This window comes from Emydura macquarii, unplaced genomic scaffold (assembly GCF_026122565.2).
Source record: "Emydura macquarii macquarii isolate MOO-44397 ecotype Brisbane River unplaced genomic scaffold, CSIRO-AGI_Emac_v2 contig_1876, whole genome shotgun sequence".
In the NCBI taxonomy this organism is placed as follows: Eukaryota; Metazoa; Chordata; order Testudines; family Chelidae; genus Emydura; species Emydura macquarii.
Window position 1 is genome coordinate 13,739,274 of NW_027132013.1, and position 20,155 is coordinate 13,759,428.

At 41.0% G+C, this 20,155-nt stretch overlaps 1 protein-coding gene across 1 annotated transcript in view; it reads right to left on the reverse strand.

Moving 5' to 3' along the window:
- The window catches only part of MYBPC3 (myosin binding protein C3), a 101,464-nt gene that overhangs the window by 35,742 nt on the left and 45,567 nt on the right, over positions 1-20,155 (reverse strand). The window contains exons 21-26 of the mRNA XM_067557709.1: positions 19,014-19,091; positions 17,514-17,673; positions 11,612-11,716; positions 5,363-5,551; positions 2,397-2,531; positions 763-930 (exon numbers count right to left, since the gene is read on the reverse strand). Of these exons, the coding sequence (XP_067413810.1) occupies positions 763-930; positions 2,397-2,531; positions 5,363-5,551; positions 11,612-11,716; positions 17,514-17,673; positions 19,014-19,091 (835 nt within the window). The remainder of the gene's footprint in view (positions 1-762; positions 931-2,396; positions 2,532-5,362; positions 5,552-11,611; positions 11,717-17,513; positions 17,674-19,013; positions 19,092-20,155) is intronic.

Sequence of the window (20,155 nt, forward strand, 5' to 3'; positions counted from 1 at the left end):
ACAACAGATGCAAAACCTACAGACATATCTCCACTGCTACAATGATCAATACCCCTCTTAAACACACCTTTCAAGATTTATGGGTCCTATACATGCCTATCACAACATGTGGTATACCTCATCCAGTACACTAACTCTCCCAATAACAACTATGTGGGTGAAACCAGATAATCACTACACTCTTGAATGAACTCACACTAGAAAAGGATAAAAGACAAAAACACTGTGTCACCTGTGGGTGAACTCTTTTCACAAAGTGATCACTTTATCTGACCTATCAGTTCCCATCCTCAAAGGAAACCTGCACAACACTTTCAAAAGAGGCGCCTGGGATCTTAAATTCCTAACTATGCTAACTAACACTAAAAAATCATGGACACTGGATTTATGGCTTATTACAACAATCTGTAACCCACTTAACACCCCTGTAGTCATAGGACAAAAAAGGGGTAACAGCCCACTTCACCCTTGATGGTCTTAGTTTAGTATAAGTAGTTAGCACATATTCTTTCTGTTTGACCTAGTATTTAGCTGTGACACTGAGTACCTTTCCCAGATATAAGGAAGAGCTCTGTGTATCTGGAAAGTTTGTCTCTCTCACCAAAAGAAGTTGGTCCAATAAAAGATACTACCTCACTTTGTCTCTCTAATATCCTGGGACCGACATGACTACAACAACACTGCATATTCTCCATTAAAGGACATTACTAGAATTGTCCTGAAGAAATAGGTAAGTGATACTTGTTCACCCCAGATACTCACGCTGGATCTCTTGGATGGTAATAGGCTCTTTGATTAGTGCTGGTTCACTCTCACCAGCCATGTTTATAGCTCTCACACGGAAGTAGAGTTTGTCCCCGGTGACTAGATCTTTAATCAATGCAGATGATCGCTCAGTTAGGCCCTGAAGAGCTGGAACCCACTCTGTAGCTGCAAGTAAAGAGTTTCTGTTTTAAAAAAATACAAACTTTCTAAATGAAAGTCACCTCTAGTTTCTTTAGGAATATGTCTTCAGGGAGTTTTAGTGATGATTGCTGAGGCCTTTCTTTGCAACTGATGTCATCAAAATGGAAGAGAGTGGCTCTAACAGGGAGGGGTGAGTTAGGTTAATTCTTTCATGAAATAAATACATCCCCTTAACTGTGTGTATGGTGCCCAGATTTTACTATAGTGACAGAAACATGCTTCTAACAACAATAGTGCAAATAACAGATCGCATTTATCATCTCATTGTTTTTTCTGCATTTTTACAAGCTGATGGCAGTAGTGGGACAGAATTCCTAGTGCTTCTGCAGTAATGCTAGCAACATAGAAGTGATGATATTAATAGGACTATTCTCATGCTGTGATGATGTCACAGTGATTCCGGCAGCTTTAGGGTGATAGACACTTTAGAAAAACCCAATATAGATTACATAGCATCATGATAGAATAATGTGCTACTGCAGTGACCCCAGGAGATCCAGCTGCTTTGTCAATGGTAATTGGTGACAGAGAAGATTCCATGTGGTTGCTACAATGATTGTGGTGGTTTATGATGTTGCTGCAATATTTGAAGACATGCTAATGACGATGTTGTGATGATACTATGAAAATGACGATTCTAGACCTGCTGCAGTAACACTTTGGTAAGTATAGACATATGGTATCAAATAAGATTAGGATAACTATGGTATTTGACTAAGGGTATATCTACACTAGAGCCATTATAGCGGCATAGTTTCCATTGGCCTAGCCACATCTACGTGCAGTGGGTAGGTTGACCTAACTATGGTGCTGAAGGTGCAACATTTTTCACAGCCCTGAGCAATGGAGCTAGGTCAGCCTAAGTTTTAGGTGTAGATCAGGCCTTATGGTGATATGGTATTTGTTTATTTGTATTGTATTACTGTGGTGCCTAGGAGCTCTAATCAAGGACCAGTACCCCACTGTACTGGTTGTTGTACATACACAGAACAAAAAGACTTTACTAATGTGTTGGCTGTAGAGATGATATGGGTTGTTTGACTTGGGCTGGATGCTGCAGAAATGTTAAAATAGTGATTGGAGTGATGCACTGAGGCGGTGATACACGTGGCAATACTGTGGTTACATGCAAGTACTGTTTCTGATGGTGATTGTGATTGTGAAGCTTATGGCATGGTGATAATGTTGTGGTTGATACGATTATATCATCGTGGTACTAAGAGATGCTGTAGTAAATGTGGTGATGCTCGACAATGATATTAGTTAGGATCATGTCCACTATCAACAGTGAGAAGCTTTAATGTAATGATGCTGGATGTGCGTATTTGTGATGATGCTGTTGTGAAACTGTAGTAGTTATGGTGATATTTTAGTTATTCTGTTCTAACTGATAATGCTCAATTGATACTGCAGTACTAGGGCTTACTCACATCCTTCTTTGCAGTACTCCACACTGTATCCATCTAGTCCCCCTGCTCCAATCTGCTCAGGGGGTCTCCACTTCAGGGTAACAGAGCTGTCAGATATGTCTTCCACTGTAAAGTGGGTTGGTTCACTTGGGGGAGCTAAAAGAAAATAAGTAGACAGTAAAATCCTGAGATATAGGATTATAAATGAGAGAACATGGTAGATGTACATGGTAGATGTACAGGGAATTATCTTACCAAGGGGGGCAAAATGATATAAAATCTTATTAAACCCGAGCTCTAAAATGTAACCTCTATCGCTCCACTTGATGGAAGAGTCAGTGACTAAACCCAGGACAAGGAAGAACACAAGATACTTGTAACAGAGGTGGTTTAGGTAAATACCAATTGCTGTGCACAAGTTCCTTTATAGATAAAAGATGATGAGACTAGAGTTCTGGAGTAGTGAATCAGATTCTCAGCTGAGGTGGGCAGGAGAACAGGGGAAAAACTAGTATCTACTTGTACAATTCTTATACCGCACTTACAACTTGACTATTACCAGACAAAATTATCATAGACAGGGCCAAATTCATCAATAGCATAAATTGGTGTAACATTTTACTGCAATGGTGGTGTGTTTGCTTAACCCCAGTGATGAAAATGGCCCATAGTATCCCTATTTATTTACAAGTGCATCTAGATCTAGTCTGTGCAATGGAAACAGAAACATATGAGAAAAACATTTTGATGTAACGGGGTTTTCACTTCTGCCACATTTATCTACATGTCCCCTTAGAACAGCTTCTTGCCCTGTGAGTCGTCTGCACTTCATAGCTCAGCAAAAACAGCAGTTAAATACACTCCTGGAGTCTCATCTTGCTTTTTGGTGTACTTCTTTTCTACTAGTTTTGGAAAAACAAAAAACAAAATAAAATTTTGCTGAAATATTCTGTGGCCTGGATAGGCCTCTGAAAACAAAACTTAGATTTAGGTACCATACCAAACCCATAATTCATAATTGTGAGTTGAAAGTGAATTTGCATAAAGTCACATTCTGCATGGCTGAAACACTGCTTTGAGAAGTTTTCCAGCTGTTGTACTTGTTTGATCCCTGCTTCATCCAGATGAATAGTTAATTAAGATACCCCCAGGACACATGTTCTGAGGAGTTACTTGAAGGTTGGAATTGCAGAATTGTGCATTTCTAGCATTTTATATCCCCTGTGAAAAATATTCTATTTGGCACACATTTCATAAAAGGACTGCAGAGAACCAAATAAATTTGAGAGGATGTAAACTGTGTACTTAAGTGTTACTACACTAGCTCAATCTCATACTACTTAAATTACATGGTATGGCAGAACACATTTTAAATAAATTATTTTTGCTATACTAAGTGTGTATATATCTCGAACAACAGCTCTATAATATTTTAAACTGATTTTAAATATTGTTATAAATATTAGTTATACTGTAAGATCAGTACAGTTTCATATACTGTTTAACAGATGTAGATTATATTATTAGCATTTTAGCTTATGGTGCTACTACAAAAACCAATCACATTTTAACCAGTTTTCTTGCTGTAGCAGCATTGACTCAAAACCCTTCATTTTCAAAACGAGACAGACTGGACACTGTACACAGGAGGAAAAGGTAATTAGCAGCGCACATGACCATACAATACATATTGCAAACCCAAATACTCTTCTCTGAAGCAATGGGCTCAGGCCTTAACCCTAATCTAGTAAATCTCTGCCTCTTCTATGAAAATGTCGGACCTTTTTGTTCAGTAGCTCCTCTTGATGGTTCTTGTTGCTTCCCTTCTGTCTCCATAGCCCAATTGTTGGGTGATTGAAATCCAGAGTTAACAGACCCCTCTTGCAGCTCATCCTTCCCTCCTGGCCTCTCACAATGGTCTTGTGCTTTCAGACTGTCTCCTTTAGAAGACTGTTCTCCCTGGTTACTGTCTGCACATTGGGCCACTTTAGTCATTTCAGACCCCAGCTACTGGTATTTTTGTTGCTACTGTTTCTAAAGCCCTCAGAAGGCTGGCTTCCTGGAGACTCACACAGTTTGCTCCCAGCTCAGGGACTGCTGGAGACACTGTACTGCTGGGTGGAGAGGAATTATTTATAGAAAAAGAATTCCTCAGATATTTTCTTAATCAGATAGCTTTGTAGCTCTGTAGGGGGCCAGGATTAAAGGAGGTGGTATACTATGATATTTGCACCCATAAGGGAATAAGGGAAGCTGAGAGGGACTGGGAAATTGCTATTAATTAGTTCCCTCTCCTCTCCAGACCCCGCCTGGGCTCTCACACTTCTAATTATAACAGCTAGCAATTCATCAGCAATTTCATGAAACTAGAACCTGTGTTCCCCAGGGAAGGGAACGGAGGAAAAGAAGAGGAAAATGACAAAGGCTTGTCTACACTAGTACATATGCTGGTAAAACTTTTGTCTCTCACGGGTGTGTTTTTTCACACTCAAATGACATAAGTTTTGCCAGCATAAGCGCTTGTGTGGACAGCGGTATGTCGGTGGGAGAGCGTCTTCCGCCAACATAAGAACCACTGCTCATTTAGGTAGTTTTATTATGTCGGCAGGTGAGGTCTCTGCCGTAGACATAAGATGGCTACACAAGCACTCTTACACTGGCACAGCTTTACCAATACAGCTGTGCTGCTGTACATTTTAAGTGTAGACTAGCACAAAGAAAAAAGGTTTGACCTGAAGAAGAGCTCTGTCAGCTCAAAAACTTGTCTCTCTCTCTCAGCAATAGAAGTTGGCCCAGTAAAAGATATTACTTAACCCACCTTGTTTCTTTAAAGAAAAAGGGGTGAGAGGTATGGAATGAAGAGAAAATACCAAATGACTAGTTAGCTGTCTCAAAAAATAAGCTTTTTTTCTTTTTGGAGGCGCTGAGAGTTCATTTATCTGTTTCTGTGATGTCATAGAGATAATGCACCATGTAATGAAACTCACCAATTGGCATGAAGGGCTGGGAGGCGGCGCTAGGTCGGGACATACCAATGGAATTCACAGCATAAATCCGCATTTCATAAACAACACCTTCAATCATTCGCTTGGCTTCATATGACAGTTCCTTCAAAAGATCAAAGTTCAGCCTCATCCACCGGTAACTCTTCTTCTTCTTTCTTTCTAAGATGTAACCTATGAATGAAAACATTTTCTGTGAAGTACAATAAATGGAAGTGGCTGAGGCAGCACAATTTTCTGAAGCACAAAGAAAAGAAAAGGAAAACCATCTCTTCTTACTGTACAGAAGGGCCCAAAATGTCGAGTCTGCACTTCTGAGCATCCTCCCATTTATCTGCTCCATCTGGGAATCTATGTAGGGTCCAATGCTAGCTCCTCCTGTGCTCCAGAGTCTTGCTGGGCCCAATAGTAGCCACTCTACACTGTCATTTGTCCTGGCCATCAGATTTGCTTTCTCTGTTCCAAGGTCAGAAATTTGCCTAAACTTTTGAGAAGGAATATGATGACCTCCTCCTCCTCAGCAGAAACTATTGTAGAAGGAAGGAAACCCAAACTGCTGGAATTTACCATTTCTTTTACTATATTTTCCTTTTCAGTCAAATTGTCCTAAGTTAGAGAGAGGGGCAAGTAAGCAAATGAAGGACAATAAAAATCCTCTTCAAAGCAAAAAAGAGAAAAAGAAAAACATAACTGTAAATGAATCACCAGGATGTGCACATAACTAAATTGTTTGATCATGTTGCTATTCCTCTCCACCTTCCATGTTCTGTTCCCTCTCCACTATCTGACAGCCTCATTCATTGGATCATATTGGAAATTTAGATTGTAGCTCCTCTGGTGCTGAGGCTGCCTTTCTATGTCGGTTGTTAAGCACCTAGCATACTCTGGATACTATACAATCATAGTATTGTATTATTTATAGTGTACTAAAATAGTAAACAAGGTTGAGAAGGAGTAGAGTCCCCATCTGCCCTCTCTAGACCCTTTACATGGCTTGGGAACAAGCATTCTTCATTAATCACTGAACCAATAAAGTCATGAGCTCCCCATCTCCAGGTAAAGATCTGGAATAGTATAGGCCTATTACTAGAGAGAGATGGTAAAATTGTTAGTAATGATGCAGAAAAGGCAGACGTGTTCAATAAACATTTCTGTTCTGTATTTGGAAAGAAGCAGGATGATGTACTCCTATCATAGGAGAATGATGAAGTACTTTCCAGCCCATTAATATTGAGTGGGATGTTATACAACATCTACTAGGGATAAACATTTTAAATTCAGCAGACCCGGATAACTTGTACCAAATATTCTAAAAAAGCTAGCCAAGGAGATCTCTGGCCTGATGGTGTTTCTTTTTAACAACTCTTTAAACACTAGGGAAATTCCAGGAGATAGTGTGATTTAGATTGCTTGTTAAGCGGGGCCTCAAACAAAATGCATTTGAATACAGCCCACTGCAAAGTTATGCAACTAGGAGCAAGGAATGCAGACCATACTTGCAGAATGGGGGGGGGGGGGGGGGGGGGGACGACTGTATCCTGGAAAATAGGGAATCTGAAAAGAATTTGGGTGTCATAGTGGACAAACAAGTGAACATGAGCTCTCAGTTTGATGTTGTGGCAAAAAGAACTAATGTGATCCGTGGCTATGTAAACATGGGAGTAGTGACTAGGAGTAGAGAGGTGATTTTTCCTCTGTATATGGCATTAGTGAGATTGTTACTGATGTACTGTGTACAGTTTTGGTGTCCACATTTTAAAAAAGATGTTGAAAACTGGGAAAGGGTGAAGAAGAGAGCCACAACAATAATTCAAGCGCTGAAGAAAATGGCTTACAGTGAAAGACTTAAGGAGCTCAGTCTATTTAGCTTATCAAAAAAAAGATTGAGAGGTGACTTGATTACAGTGTATAAGTACCTTCATAGTGACAAAATATTTAGTACTAACAGGCTATTTAATGTAGTGGAGAAAGGAGTAACAAGAACCAGTGGCTGAAAGCTGAAGCCAGACAAATTCAAATTAAAATGTACGCAAAAAAAATGTAACAGTAAGAGTAATTAACTATTGGAACAAATTACCAAGGAAAGTCGTAGAGTCTCCATCTCTTGTTGTGTTCAAGTTAAGACTGACAGGCTTTCTGGAAGATATGCTTTCGCCAAACACAAGTTATGCTTTATTAAAAGCAAGTTACTGGTCTCAGTGTAGGGGTAGCAGGGTAAAAATTAATGGCTTGTGACTAATGGTCTCTTCTGCTCTTAAACTGTATGAATCTTCCCCATAATTTGTGTATGAAATGCATTGAGATCCTTGCATGGAAGATACTTTAGAAGAATAAGTATTATCATTCTAGTTCGATTTGAGTGAGATCCTATTATTACGAATCCCCCAGACATTTTCTACTTGTGACATTGGCAGACCAGGTGCCAGCTCATGCCAAGGCCCCTAGGCCTCACTGAACACTAACAAATGCATAGCTGAAAACCAGTCTGGCTCACCTGTGTGTTAGCATTGTTAAAATAGACGTTAAGTTTATAAGAATGTGTTTAGTGTTTAGACTTGATGAAATGCTTGTAGGATGCTGCATATATTGATCTCACTTATAACATCTGTATCCCATAGTATAAAGTTATATTGAGTGTTTGCATGTAAATCTCAGTAACAGTGTAACTCACCAAACAGGAAAGAAGCATTAATTAAAGTAAAGTGCTGATCCTGCACACAAGAAGGCCCATTAAACCAAATGAGCCATTGTAAAACATCAAAGGACAAAGACTTTGTTGATTGTTCCCTACACACTCATGAAGAGGAGACAGCCACAAACACTTGTCCCATCAGTTTGAACTCTGTGGAAAGGGAATAAAAATCCCTGACCAGAAGGAACTGTATCACTATGCTGCTTGGAATTTAGAGAGGGTAATAGTTTCTCATCATAATTGCCAAGCTGCTCAGTGTGGGTTTAGCTCTAAGTATATAGAAAGCTTTCATTATTGCAGCAGCTTCTAATACTTTTTGGAACCTAAGACTGTAACTCATTTGTGTGTGTATGTTTACCTACTTTAACTTTGTAAATAACTCTCTCAGGTAATAAATCTTTAGTTAGTTTATTATAGGATTGGCTATAAATGTTATCTTTGGTGTGAGGTCTAAGGTGCAATTGACCTGGGATAAGTGACTTGTCCTTTGGGACTGGGAGTAACCTGAATACTGTTGTGATTTTGGTGTAATGGACCATCTGTCACAAAGGCAGGATTGCCTGGGTGGCAAGATAGATTGGAGTACTCAAGGGGACTGTCTGTGACTCCATGTTAAGGCTGCGATAGTGCTTGAGGAGTTCACACTTGCTACTTGGTTGATGAAATCTAAGTATGAAACTCACAACTAGTTTGGAGTTTGTGCCTGGCTTTTTGACAGCCTGCCCTGAGGTTGGCACTCACTCTCATTGACATGGCAAAAATAAAACATAGACTATAAACTTTTAATGCTATTTGAATTTTTCATGGTGTTTTGAAAAAAAATGGATTGATACAGAAAGAATAAGAAGAATTTAAAAATCACCCCATTTGGCAATTTTTCACTGGACTGTCTTATTTTTTTTGTCCCCTTCTTCAAGAAATCTGAAACACTCTGGGACCTGTTCTTTGTCCACATCGCTGCCCTATATGTGCTGATTCCTAGACTATCAGTCATACGTCGGTAGTTTTTGTTTGTAGAGGATTTTATAACTTTTTAGTCATAATGGTAAATATTAATTTCAAGATGAACCTGTTGAATTAATTTGATGACAAATCAGTTGCGGCTTGAGCACAGGCACTCACTCCTGGAGGCAAAGAAACACCTGAGTGAAAGAGAGTCAACAAATACACTGAAATGAAAAACCTGTGGTTGGCCCGTGGCAGCTGATTCAGGCTAGTGGGGCTTAGGCTAAGGGGCTGTTTAATTGTGGTGTAGACACTTGAGGACCCTACAAGGTGGGAGGGTCTCAGAGCTTGGGCTGCAGCCTGAACCTGAACATCTATACCGCAATTAAACAGCCCTTTAGCCCGAGACAACTGTGGGTGTCTAACTTCAGTATAAATGTATCCTGCCGTGACAAACCTCAACCTTATTCACAGCACCACAGTGCCTTTCAGAGTGGCAAAATCAGCGTGGATTATTCTATCTCTATAGGATACACCATAATCCTCTCCCAAAACCAGGAATAGAATCCAGATCACTACTATTCTACTTCTGACTAGTAAATGGTTGTGTAACATGCTGGGAAAGGATGACAAATTCTCCTCTAGAGGTCACAAATGTCACTAGATGTGACAAATTCTCCTCTAGAGATCACTGATTCACTCCCTGTTGGCCAAGATGGCAGCTATCACACTTGCAGGTGTCCCACATTGGCATATTTGCAGGCTGAGTGGCATGCTTCATACTGACAGGGATAGGGGACCCATGCAGACACAACTGCTAGTGTAATGGCAGACCTGAAGAAGAGCTCTGTGTGGCTCGAAAGCTTGTGTCACTCACCAACAGAAGTTGGTCCAGTAAAACATATTACATCACCCACTTTGTCTCTCTAATATCCTGGGACTGACACGGCTACAACTACACTGCATAGTGAAATAAAGGCCCACACACGCTGCAGCTGCTACTGGCTGTGTCCAATTTCCGGAAGTCCATGTGAGGCTACAGAGGGTTTTGGAAACAATTGATAACAAAGACTCCTCCCTGGAGGTTCCTTCCAGCTGGTAGGTTGTGTCATCAGTTCTAAACATGAAGGGTTGCTCATGGTGTACTTACTTTCAGTAACGTTTAAATGGGGATAAAATATTAAAACCTTTTAAATGGGGATAAAACAAAGAATTTCCTGAGATACATCACAGCCACTCACACTCTTCAGAGGGTTAATGTAATTGGGAGTAGCTTCAGGAACACAGTTTCTCCTTTGATTCCCAGGCAGATTCTGCTCCCTGACTATAGAGAGCTATCCACTGCAGTACATCAAAACTGTATAGAAAAACTAGGAAATTAGTAAACAAATACTACGGTGACGTTAGTAGCAGTGTCCTCAGCAGTGTTAAGGCAGAATAACTTCCCAAACACATGGCATGCATGACAGTCAGGTGTGCTGATCTGTTGATTAAAAAAAGCATATGAGGTCACGTAAGGTTTTGTGCTAGAGTTCAAGTTTGATGAAGTTTGGGTATGTACTGCTTTTTGCTGTTGGTTGGAAATGGACATGAAAGCCTTATTGAGTGTTGTAGTGTATCAAAGATAGTGTTGTGGACAATATAAAGATGGAAAGGAATGCACAAGACTTTCCCCTTAACTTCTTATTTTCTTGCTTTTAAGGGTTTCATTGAAAGGAGTGGATTCTGCTGCAACGTTTACTGTCAATAAACGTCTTTACAACTTTTATTCTAGTTCTGCCGGTAGCAAAATCCTTGTGCTACTTGAGGGATGCTCATCACAATGCCAACAATTACCCTTGGCATAATATTAGCTAAAACCTTCATTAGGGCTTGAAAACAAAACCTAAGTTACCCTCCCGAAGCAGCTCCACATAACTGAATCATTGGTCTGATATTTTTACACCATTTTGTGAGCTTTTTACAACAGCAACATGTCAGCCACTGGTTTATTTTTTCACATCTAATAGTTTAAGCTGTTAACGACTTGGTGGCTGGAGTGGACAATTCACAGGTCCTATTATTCCTGCACAGGGTACAAGTGACTACTATAGAAGTGACTCCTTTCCTCTGGGAAGGTGAACAAAGATCTAGTACAAACTCTACTCTCCTAGAATATTGTACAGGGAGTTAAAAGGGAGGACTATAGTAGATCATCCATGGCTCTAGTGCTTCTCATGGGGCTTCATAAAGGGTGCACTGTACTGAAAGAGGAAAACTCAAGCTAGTCCAGACCCTATGGACATCAGCAAAATTTCGGAGTCTGGAATGGGAGGGTTTAACTTTAGTTTCCTTCTGCCTTGACACTTAATATTCCCATTGGTGCTGTTGTGTCCCTGATTTAGATGAGGCAGATACAGGGCACTCTGCCCCTAAGAATAAAGGGTCGGAATTCAGACAGCTTGAGAATGAGTAGTGTTCCTCTCTCAGTTTTAAGAGTCAGCATCTCTGATTTCTGTGTGAACAGGCTGATAAAGGTCCTCATGTCTCATTTTAAAGGGCCAGTAACTGGTATATATGGGTCTGCTGAGGAACTCTGTCTTTTTAATAACTCTTACCCAGAATTGGTTGGCCTCCATCATATTTAGGGGGTTGCCACTGAACTGTGCAGTAATCTTCTCCAACATTGAGGATCTTGGGAGCCTCGGGAGGGTCAGGAACATCTGAAGATTATACGAGAGAGTGAGTGTCAAAATTGTTATCCTTGCCACCAGCTATATTACTAAACATTTTTGTTCAGCATTTTTCCACATTATATCAAATCAACCAAATCAAACGTATTGAGAAATCCCTCCTCTTTCATTCTGAAGATGCAGTCCTTTTGCCCACGGTATTTCTAATGTGCAGATATAGATCGTAGCATCTAAGCACCAGATACAATATAAAATATACATTACCTCAGTCCAGAGTGAGCCCTGCTCTTTGATGCTCCTAGGTTAGGTTGCTTTTACTTTAAATTATATTTGATTATTCATATTTCTTAATCTACAGATATACAGATACATCTTTGTGAAATGCAAGATTTTAGATATTCAGCTGTATAGCAGTCTGTATAATCTGCATATATCCCACCATGGTTTTGATAGCTGCAGTCATGACGTTTCCTCTGACCTGCAGAGTAGGTGCATTCCTGAGACACATCGTTGCTGTTCCATACTTTGGTGTCAGGGGGAGCTGTTGCAGAGAGAGATTGCCTCTTGTCTAAATTTCACCTGTTAGGAAATGAGAAAATCTGACATGGTTTCCATTTCTAGAGTCTCCTATGTCAGAAACCATGGTGGAGATAATCATGCCTAATGGTTGGAGCTGTGGCAGTTGGGCATAATGGTTGGAGCCCATTAGGCCCATAAGAGCTGGAATCAGGAGTCCAAAGCGGGGTTGGAGCGAGAGCAAGGCTGGAGCAGGACTAGGAACAGGACAGGGCTACAGCAGGACTAGGAACAGGGCTGGAGGAGGAGCAAGAGCAAGACTGGAGCAGGCTAAGGCATGGGAAGTCTGTTACCAAGAGTTCCAAGAGAGAGAGTTCCAAGCCCAGGAGTGATGTTGAGCTGCTGTTCCTCCTTTGAGGCTTATGTGCCTGTCCTGAGAGTCACCTGGCTTACAGATAGTCTAGAGCCCAGTACAAGAGGGACTCATCACCTTACATTACCATCCCTCCTCTTCCCTGAGGACATCTCCCCAGTGTTTTAACACTCAGCTTATCTGGGTGCAGTTGATGGTATTCATGAAGGAGGTCGGATGCATGTATGTTACCGGTTGGTTTACATGAACAGTCAGGTAGGCTATTCCCTTCCCAATGCACGAGGTACAGAGTCATCAATGGACAGCTTAGAGTCCAGGGTCAGTCTCACCTTGTATTCTTCCTGTTCCTTAATCAAGATTGGGGTGGAGGTGGTTGTGTGCCTCTGGGAAAAGAGTTATCCACATATTTTTTTTAATAAGGAAACATGAAATACTGGATATATCTTCATGGCACAAGGTTGCTGGAGCTTGAAGGTCACCAGGTTAATCTGTTGAATGATCTGGAATGAGCAACGGTAAAGGTGGTCTAGTTTCCTTGAGGGTCGGGAGGTGTCCAAGTGCTGAGTTGAGAGCCATACCCTGTCTCCAACTGCCATGGGAGGATGGTCCTGTCGATGAATCATTTGGCTTAGTTTAAGAGTGATTTTAATTCCTCTTGAATGCTATGGAGCTGTTCAACCAAGTTGGAGGCCACAGGGACATGGGAGGCTGGCAGTACAGATGGATGAAATCAGAGCCATAATTGTCATAGAAGGGACTTAGGCAGGCTGATTTGTGATTGGAGTACAGCTATATGGGGTGGTCCATAAGGGAGATAAAGGCAATCCTTGAACCAGAGTAACTCATTTTTGACTCAGAAGTTTGGGTCAAAATAGGTTGACATTCATTTCACTGAAAGCAGATCACTGGCCAGTGAGGACTTTACAAGGGCCAAAAAATCAGTTCTGGGGCACATTTACAAAATGGCAGAGCTTCAATATATTGGCAGGTTCAAGAGGGTTATCTAGGTATTCCCTTATCTAGGTATTTCCCCTTACAGGATAATGCATTGAGTTTGCCATTTCAAGTTCCAGACCGGTATGTCAGGGTGAAGTTAAATCTAGAAAGGAAGAGGGACCAACGTATCTAATATTGGTTGCAAACTGTGGCCGTTCAGATATATTCTAGGTTTTTATGATCTGGACTGGAAGGCTTGCATCTTCTAGATGTTGGTGCCACTCCTGAAATGCAGGCTTGATGGCCAGTAACTCCTTATTGTAGATTTGAGCATTTTGTTCCTCGACTGTCAGTTTCCTAGAATAGAAGGCACAAGGGTGGCGGTCATTCGAGGGCCCATGTAACTGAAATAATATTGCTCACATTGAGTAATTGGAAGCATCTGTATCGATGACAAAAAGGGTTTAGATACATCCAGCTGTATTAGAATAGGGACAAAAGTAAACACTTTATTCAACCAATCAAAAGCCAGTTGGGCTTCTGGCAGAGTTCTTCTGTAAAAGTCGGGTAATTGGGAACACCACTTGTGAGAACACTTGGATGAATTATCTGTAGAAGCTGGAATCCTAGAAAGCAGTGGATATCACAGATGCTCTTGGGTGTTGCAGAAACACCCAAATTGCAGAAACATTTTTTCCCTGAAGATCCCTGAAGGCATACCTGAACATATCATTAACCAAGTGCTGGAATATGGCGGGGGTCATTACAAAGACCAAAAGGGATGACGAGGTACTCAAAATATCCATATCAAATCAAGTATGAAAGGCTGTTTTCCATTCATCGTCCTTTCAGATGCAGAGCAGGTGGTAGTCACTGCATAGGTCAAAGTTAGTGAAAATTTTAGCTGGGCTGATCCTTTCCACTTCTTTGTTTATCAATGACAAGGGATATTTATTTTTTGATGGTGATACTGTTCAGTGTTTGATAGTGTATGCAGAGGCACAGGGTGGCATTCTTTTTTTGACAAACAGGATTGGATCCTGGCAGGGGATGTAGATGAAGAGATAAAATTCTTTGCCAGATTTTCATCAAGATCCTCCCATAGGAACCTGAGTTCAGGTTCAGATGTGGTAAATTCGCACAAAGGGGATTTTGGTGCCTGGCTGAAGATCTGTGGGGCAATCATAGGACCTATGCAGAGGCAGAGCATCCACCTTTTTTATCAACTATATCTGCAAAGTCCTTGTATTTCTCAGGGATTGGTGAGTTATCCTCATTTGAAGCCTGTTGTGTGCAGAAAATGGTGGCTTTGCCCAGATTACAACTAGGGTCTTCAGCACCAGTGCAGACTAGGCAGTGGTGTAAACAATAGTCAGATTTGAACCAAGCTTCTTGTGTTCTCCAAGAAATGCTCGAATTGCGGAGGGAGAGCTAGAGGATCCCAGGCATGATTGGGAAGTAGGATGAGTCAATAAGTTTAAATTGCCAGGTTTCCCGGTGATCTTGAATTACAACTTGGAGAGGTTCAGTCTCAGAGACGACTGGGTCCAAGGACAGCAAGTAGCCATCAGCTGCTTCCACTAAATTAGGGTCAAGCTTCCTTTGCACTGGCAGGTGGTTTGTTTTAGCAAAGCCAGTGTCCATGAAATTGCCAGAGGCTCCAGAGTCCATCAGCACAAGCTGCGTACAGCTCACTTCAGGTGTAGACAGGGACGAAAGTCGGAACTTCATCTGAAGATGGGATTGGCCATTGTCCATGGCAGTTGGAATACACATAGGTAGCAGAGGGCATTTGTTTGGGGGACTCAATTCTGTTGTTCCATCTGATCGCATTCCTTCTAATGGGGCTGAACCTTCCTGTTTTCCCAGACCAGCCATAGGACAGGACTTGAGGAGATACCTGATAGCAAAGTGGCTTTGTTCCCGCACAGCACAGACAGAGATTATTCAGACAACAGTATTCCTTCTCTTGATCTGAGAGGCACTGTTATGTCGTGTCTACCTGCATGGGTTCAGGTCCAGTGTCTGCCTGGGGGCAGGTGGTGGGAATAGGTCAGGATTACACAGGGACCGAGCATGTACCTTCCTTCTTTCCTGGCATTGCTCAAACAGTTGGTTGTCAATTTGGATACACAACTCAATATAGGAGAGCAATGCTGTTGGGTGACCCACGTGGACTGGTTCACCTTTGATCTCATCGTTCAGGGCTAAACAGAAATGGTAAATATGCGCTGCTTCATTCCAGGCCATGTCTGCGACCAGGTGACGGAAGTGAGTGGTGCAGGCTGCAATAGGATGGGGCCCTTGTGTGAGTGACTGCAGGGGGACTTCAGCAGAATGGGTGCAGAGTAGGTCATCAAACACAAATGAAAAGATACGAACAAATTCATCAAAGTCATTGAGAACTGGGTCTCCCAGCTCCAGGAATGGTAATGCTCAATCCAATGGTTCACCTGTCAATAAGATGATGATGACTCCTATCTTGGTTGGTCATTCAGGGATATCACTGGGCGCAACAGGATCAATGAGCAACATTGATTGAGAAACCCCCGAAACATCTGACAATTCCCATTATAACTTTCTGGGAGGGAGATCTTTTGGCCTAAATCTTGGGCTGTCATAGATGGTGGTGCGAGACGGCCCGGGACCACTAACACCTATGAGCATAGGAAAGTATTTTCCCATTGTAGCTGGGCCGCTTGGTTCTGGAGACCTCAAACTAGTTCTGCCATCTCAAGGGATCAGTCTGCTCGAACTGTCAGAAACTGTGATGGGGATGGTCATGCCTAGTGGTTACAGCCATGGCAGTTGGGACTAGTCGTCGGAGCAAAGGGTCAGAGCTGGAATCATGAGTCCAGAGCAGAGTTGGAGTGAGGTTGGAGTGAGATCAAGTCTGGATCAAGCCCTGGAGCGACACTGAGCAGATTGAGCTGCTGTTCCTCCTGTGGGGCTTATATACCTGCCCTGGGAGTCACCAGACCAGTTCCTGGCTTGTGGATTGTCTGAAGCCCAGCACATGAGTCACTCATCACCTTACCTCCTGCCTCTAAGTCAGTAGGCAGAACTGCATCATATATTTTAGAAGACAGACTTTAAACCAACATTTCACTTGCACCAATCTACTGCAAAAACAGAGGTAAAAAAACACCACCCACTTATGTGCTCTCAACAGTGTAACAACGAACGAAATCCCACCAAAATTTCCCCCTTTGCCTGGAATAAACCCCAATGTAATACAATGACTGCACGTATGTTATCTTAGCTTATTTAAGTACAGACATTAATAATATAAAGAATCTGTCCTTTTTATAAATCCTGTCTTGGTATTTGTCCTGAAGACCTCATACAGCAGTGAACTCAAAAGGTTTACAATATGGTATGCAAAAAATATTTCCTTTTATCACTTCTAAATTTGTTCAGAGTTTGCCCTTGTTCTCATAATGCAAGCCAGGATATAAAGAAGTAACTGACTGATTTTCATGACACTCTTCATAATCTAGAGTACCTTAGTCAAACTCCCTTCTAGCTCTTCTTCTTTGTAGGCTAAATAATTGCAGTCCTTTTTAATATCTTATACCCTATGTACATTACCTATTCTTTCATTCCATTAACTATTTAACATACATATTATAAAGTTGTTGTTGTTATAAAACTTTCACAACAAAATGGCAAAAAGTGATTTCATTCTATAGACTATACCAACCCCACTGAGACAAGAGACTGGATCACTGACATTCAGAAATGAAAGGGAAGGATATTCTATGTAACCTAATTTCTATGATTGAGAATGATTCTTTCTCCTCTTCCCACAGGGGGAATACAAGGGAAGCTACTTTGAAAAATATCTCTGTCAAGTTTTATGAAGTGTATTCCTCCCCGAGGGCCTTTTTTAACCCCTTTGAACCCACAATCAGAGTGGTTCTCAGGTTTACAGGAAGGGAGGGTAGGTCTCACTGAACTCAAGAATTGTTCAAAGCCTGGTTATTCCTGCCCTTAACTTACCAATAACCTTTACTGTGATATCAGCCTTATCTTCTCCTGCTGGATTCTTTACTGTAACTCTATAAATCCCCTCATCTGGCTTCTCTGCTCCTTCAATGATGAAGATGCAGTGGTCTTCATGCATCTCTACACGAACTCTACCTTCAGATTCAGAGAGAAGCTGTGGGCGTTGAAAACAGAAAAGTGAAGTCATTTGTAGCTAGGGTGGAAATAGGAGAGCTTGATGCTGTGTCTGAATGAAGGGAACAGTGAGTTGTATAAACATGCTAAGCCTACTGCAACTTGTAAGTCTTTCTGACACTGACCATTATCAGTATTACTGAAAAGCTATCAGTGAAGTTCTATTCTATTTTAAGGTTCTACTTTGTAGGAACAACAGGACATTAGTGGGTAGCTGTTTACAGCTCAAAACATTCTCCCTTGGGAAGAAATTGGTTTTTAAAGCTCTGTAAGCATCATTGGTAGTTAAAAAGACACAATTGCATTTTAAAGTCTCAAACTTGTGACTTGGGGGTTATCCTTTGCTCCTCTCTCTCCCTTGGCCCACACATTTTGTCTGCATCCAAATCTTGTTGCTGCTTCTTCCTGGACATTTCTGAGATCTAACATTTTGTTTTTATCCACATTACTAAAACTCTTGTCAAAACCCTTATCTTCCATTTTTGCTACTGCAATTTCCTCCTCCTCAGACCTCTTGGATGCCCACATCCCTCCACTTAATTAATTAAAAATACGTTGACCATTCCCCTGTTCTCCCATTGTGCATTTTTTTTGGCTTAGGGAAAAGGAAAAAAAATCAGCATTAACGCATCTAAACATAACCATCATCGCTATGTTGTATCCCTTTCCTTTTCCATTGGTAACACCCTTTTATTTTTAGACTCTATGCATCTTTGAACAGGGACTGTCCAACACCTACGTGTATGTACAGCATCTAGAACAATGGAGCTCCAATCTTGACTGAGGCTTCTGAGTTCTACTGTTCTACAAATAGCAAAATAATTCTTCAGACTGAGTATCACACATACACCAGTGTAACAAAAATCAATGCATGATAAAAGGGACTTAATGTAAAAACAGGTAATCTCATGACTGTGTAGTGTGTCCTTCCCATTCCCATCACTTTATAAACTGTTGTCATCTCTCCTTGCATCCTACTAATCTCTTCCCCTTAGATATCTTTAGTGGGGCTCAAAAAAAGGGTTAGGTATTCACAGTTAAACAGAATTTTTAAACAGTCATGCTTCAGGGCAAAAGCCCATCACTAAATTGCAGTTAGGAAGAATTATTCCATAATTGTCCACTCAGGGGTTTCTTGTGCCTCCCTCTGATAATGCCCTCTGTGAGGCAGGACATTGCCTTAGATGGACAGTTGTCTGATCCATTATGTTAATGTCTATGTTCCTATGTACTCTAAATTTTCAGCTCCTCTAGGCAGGACCATTTATCTGTAAAATACCAGATATAATTATGGGTTTGTATAAATAATAAGGAATTTACCATACTATCATTACTTAAATCGCTGCTGATGTCTGGGGAATCCATGGAATCATCATTGCTTAGCATATTGCAGCTGTTCTACATGAGCAAAGAAACACATGAAAGATAATGAAGCAAATAATCAAGCAATCAATTTGCAAACACTTAGAAGATAATAAGATGATAAGTAACAGTTAACAGTGTCAAGAACAAATCATGTCAAACCAACCTAATAGCTTTCTTTGTTAGGTCACAAGCCTTGTGGATACAGGGAAAACAATAGATATTGTATATCTTGTCTTCAGTAAGGCTTTTGATACGTTCTTGCATGACCTTCTCATAAACAAACTAGAGAAATATAGCTTAGATTGAGTTACTATAAAGTGGGTGCATCACTGGTTGAAAACTGTTCCCAGAGAGTAATCATCAGTCGATCACAATCAAGCTGGAAGGGCATATTGAGTGGGGTCCGCAAGGATTGGTCCTGGATCCAGTTCTGTTCAATATCTTCATAAATGATTTAGATAATGGCACAGAGAGTACACTTATAAAGTTTGTGGACAGCACCAAGCTGGAAGGGGTTGCAAGCGCTTTGGAGGATAGGGTTAAAATTCAAAATTATCTGGACAAACTGGAGAAATGGTCTGAAGTAAATAGGATGCAATTCAATAAGGACAAATACAAAGTAGTCCACTTAGGAAGAAACAATCTATTGCACAAATTCAAAATGGGAAACGACTGCCTAGAAAGTAGTACTGCCACTTATAGTGGAGCACAAGCTAAATATGAATCAACAGTGTTGCAAAAAAAGCAAATACCATTCTGGGATGTATTAGCATAAGTGTTGTAAGCAAGACACAAGAAGTAAATCTTCCACTCTACTCTGCACAGATAGTTCTCCAGCTGTGCAGAGCTTATGTCTAGTTCTGGGCGCCACATTTCAGGAAAGATGTGGATAAATTGGAGAAAATCCAGAGGAGACCAACAAAAGTGATTAAAGGTCTAGAAAACATGACTTTTGAGAGAAGATTTTAAAAACTGGGTTTGTTTAGTCTGGAGAAGACTGAGGAGGAATATGATAACAGTTTTAAGTACATAAAAGGTTGTTACAAGGAGAAGAGTGGAAAAAATTGTTCTCATTAACTTCGGAGGATAAGACAAGA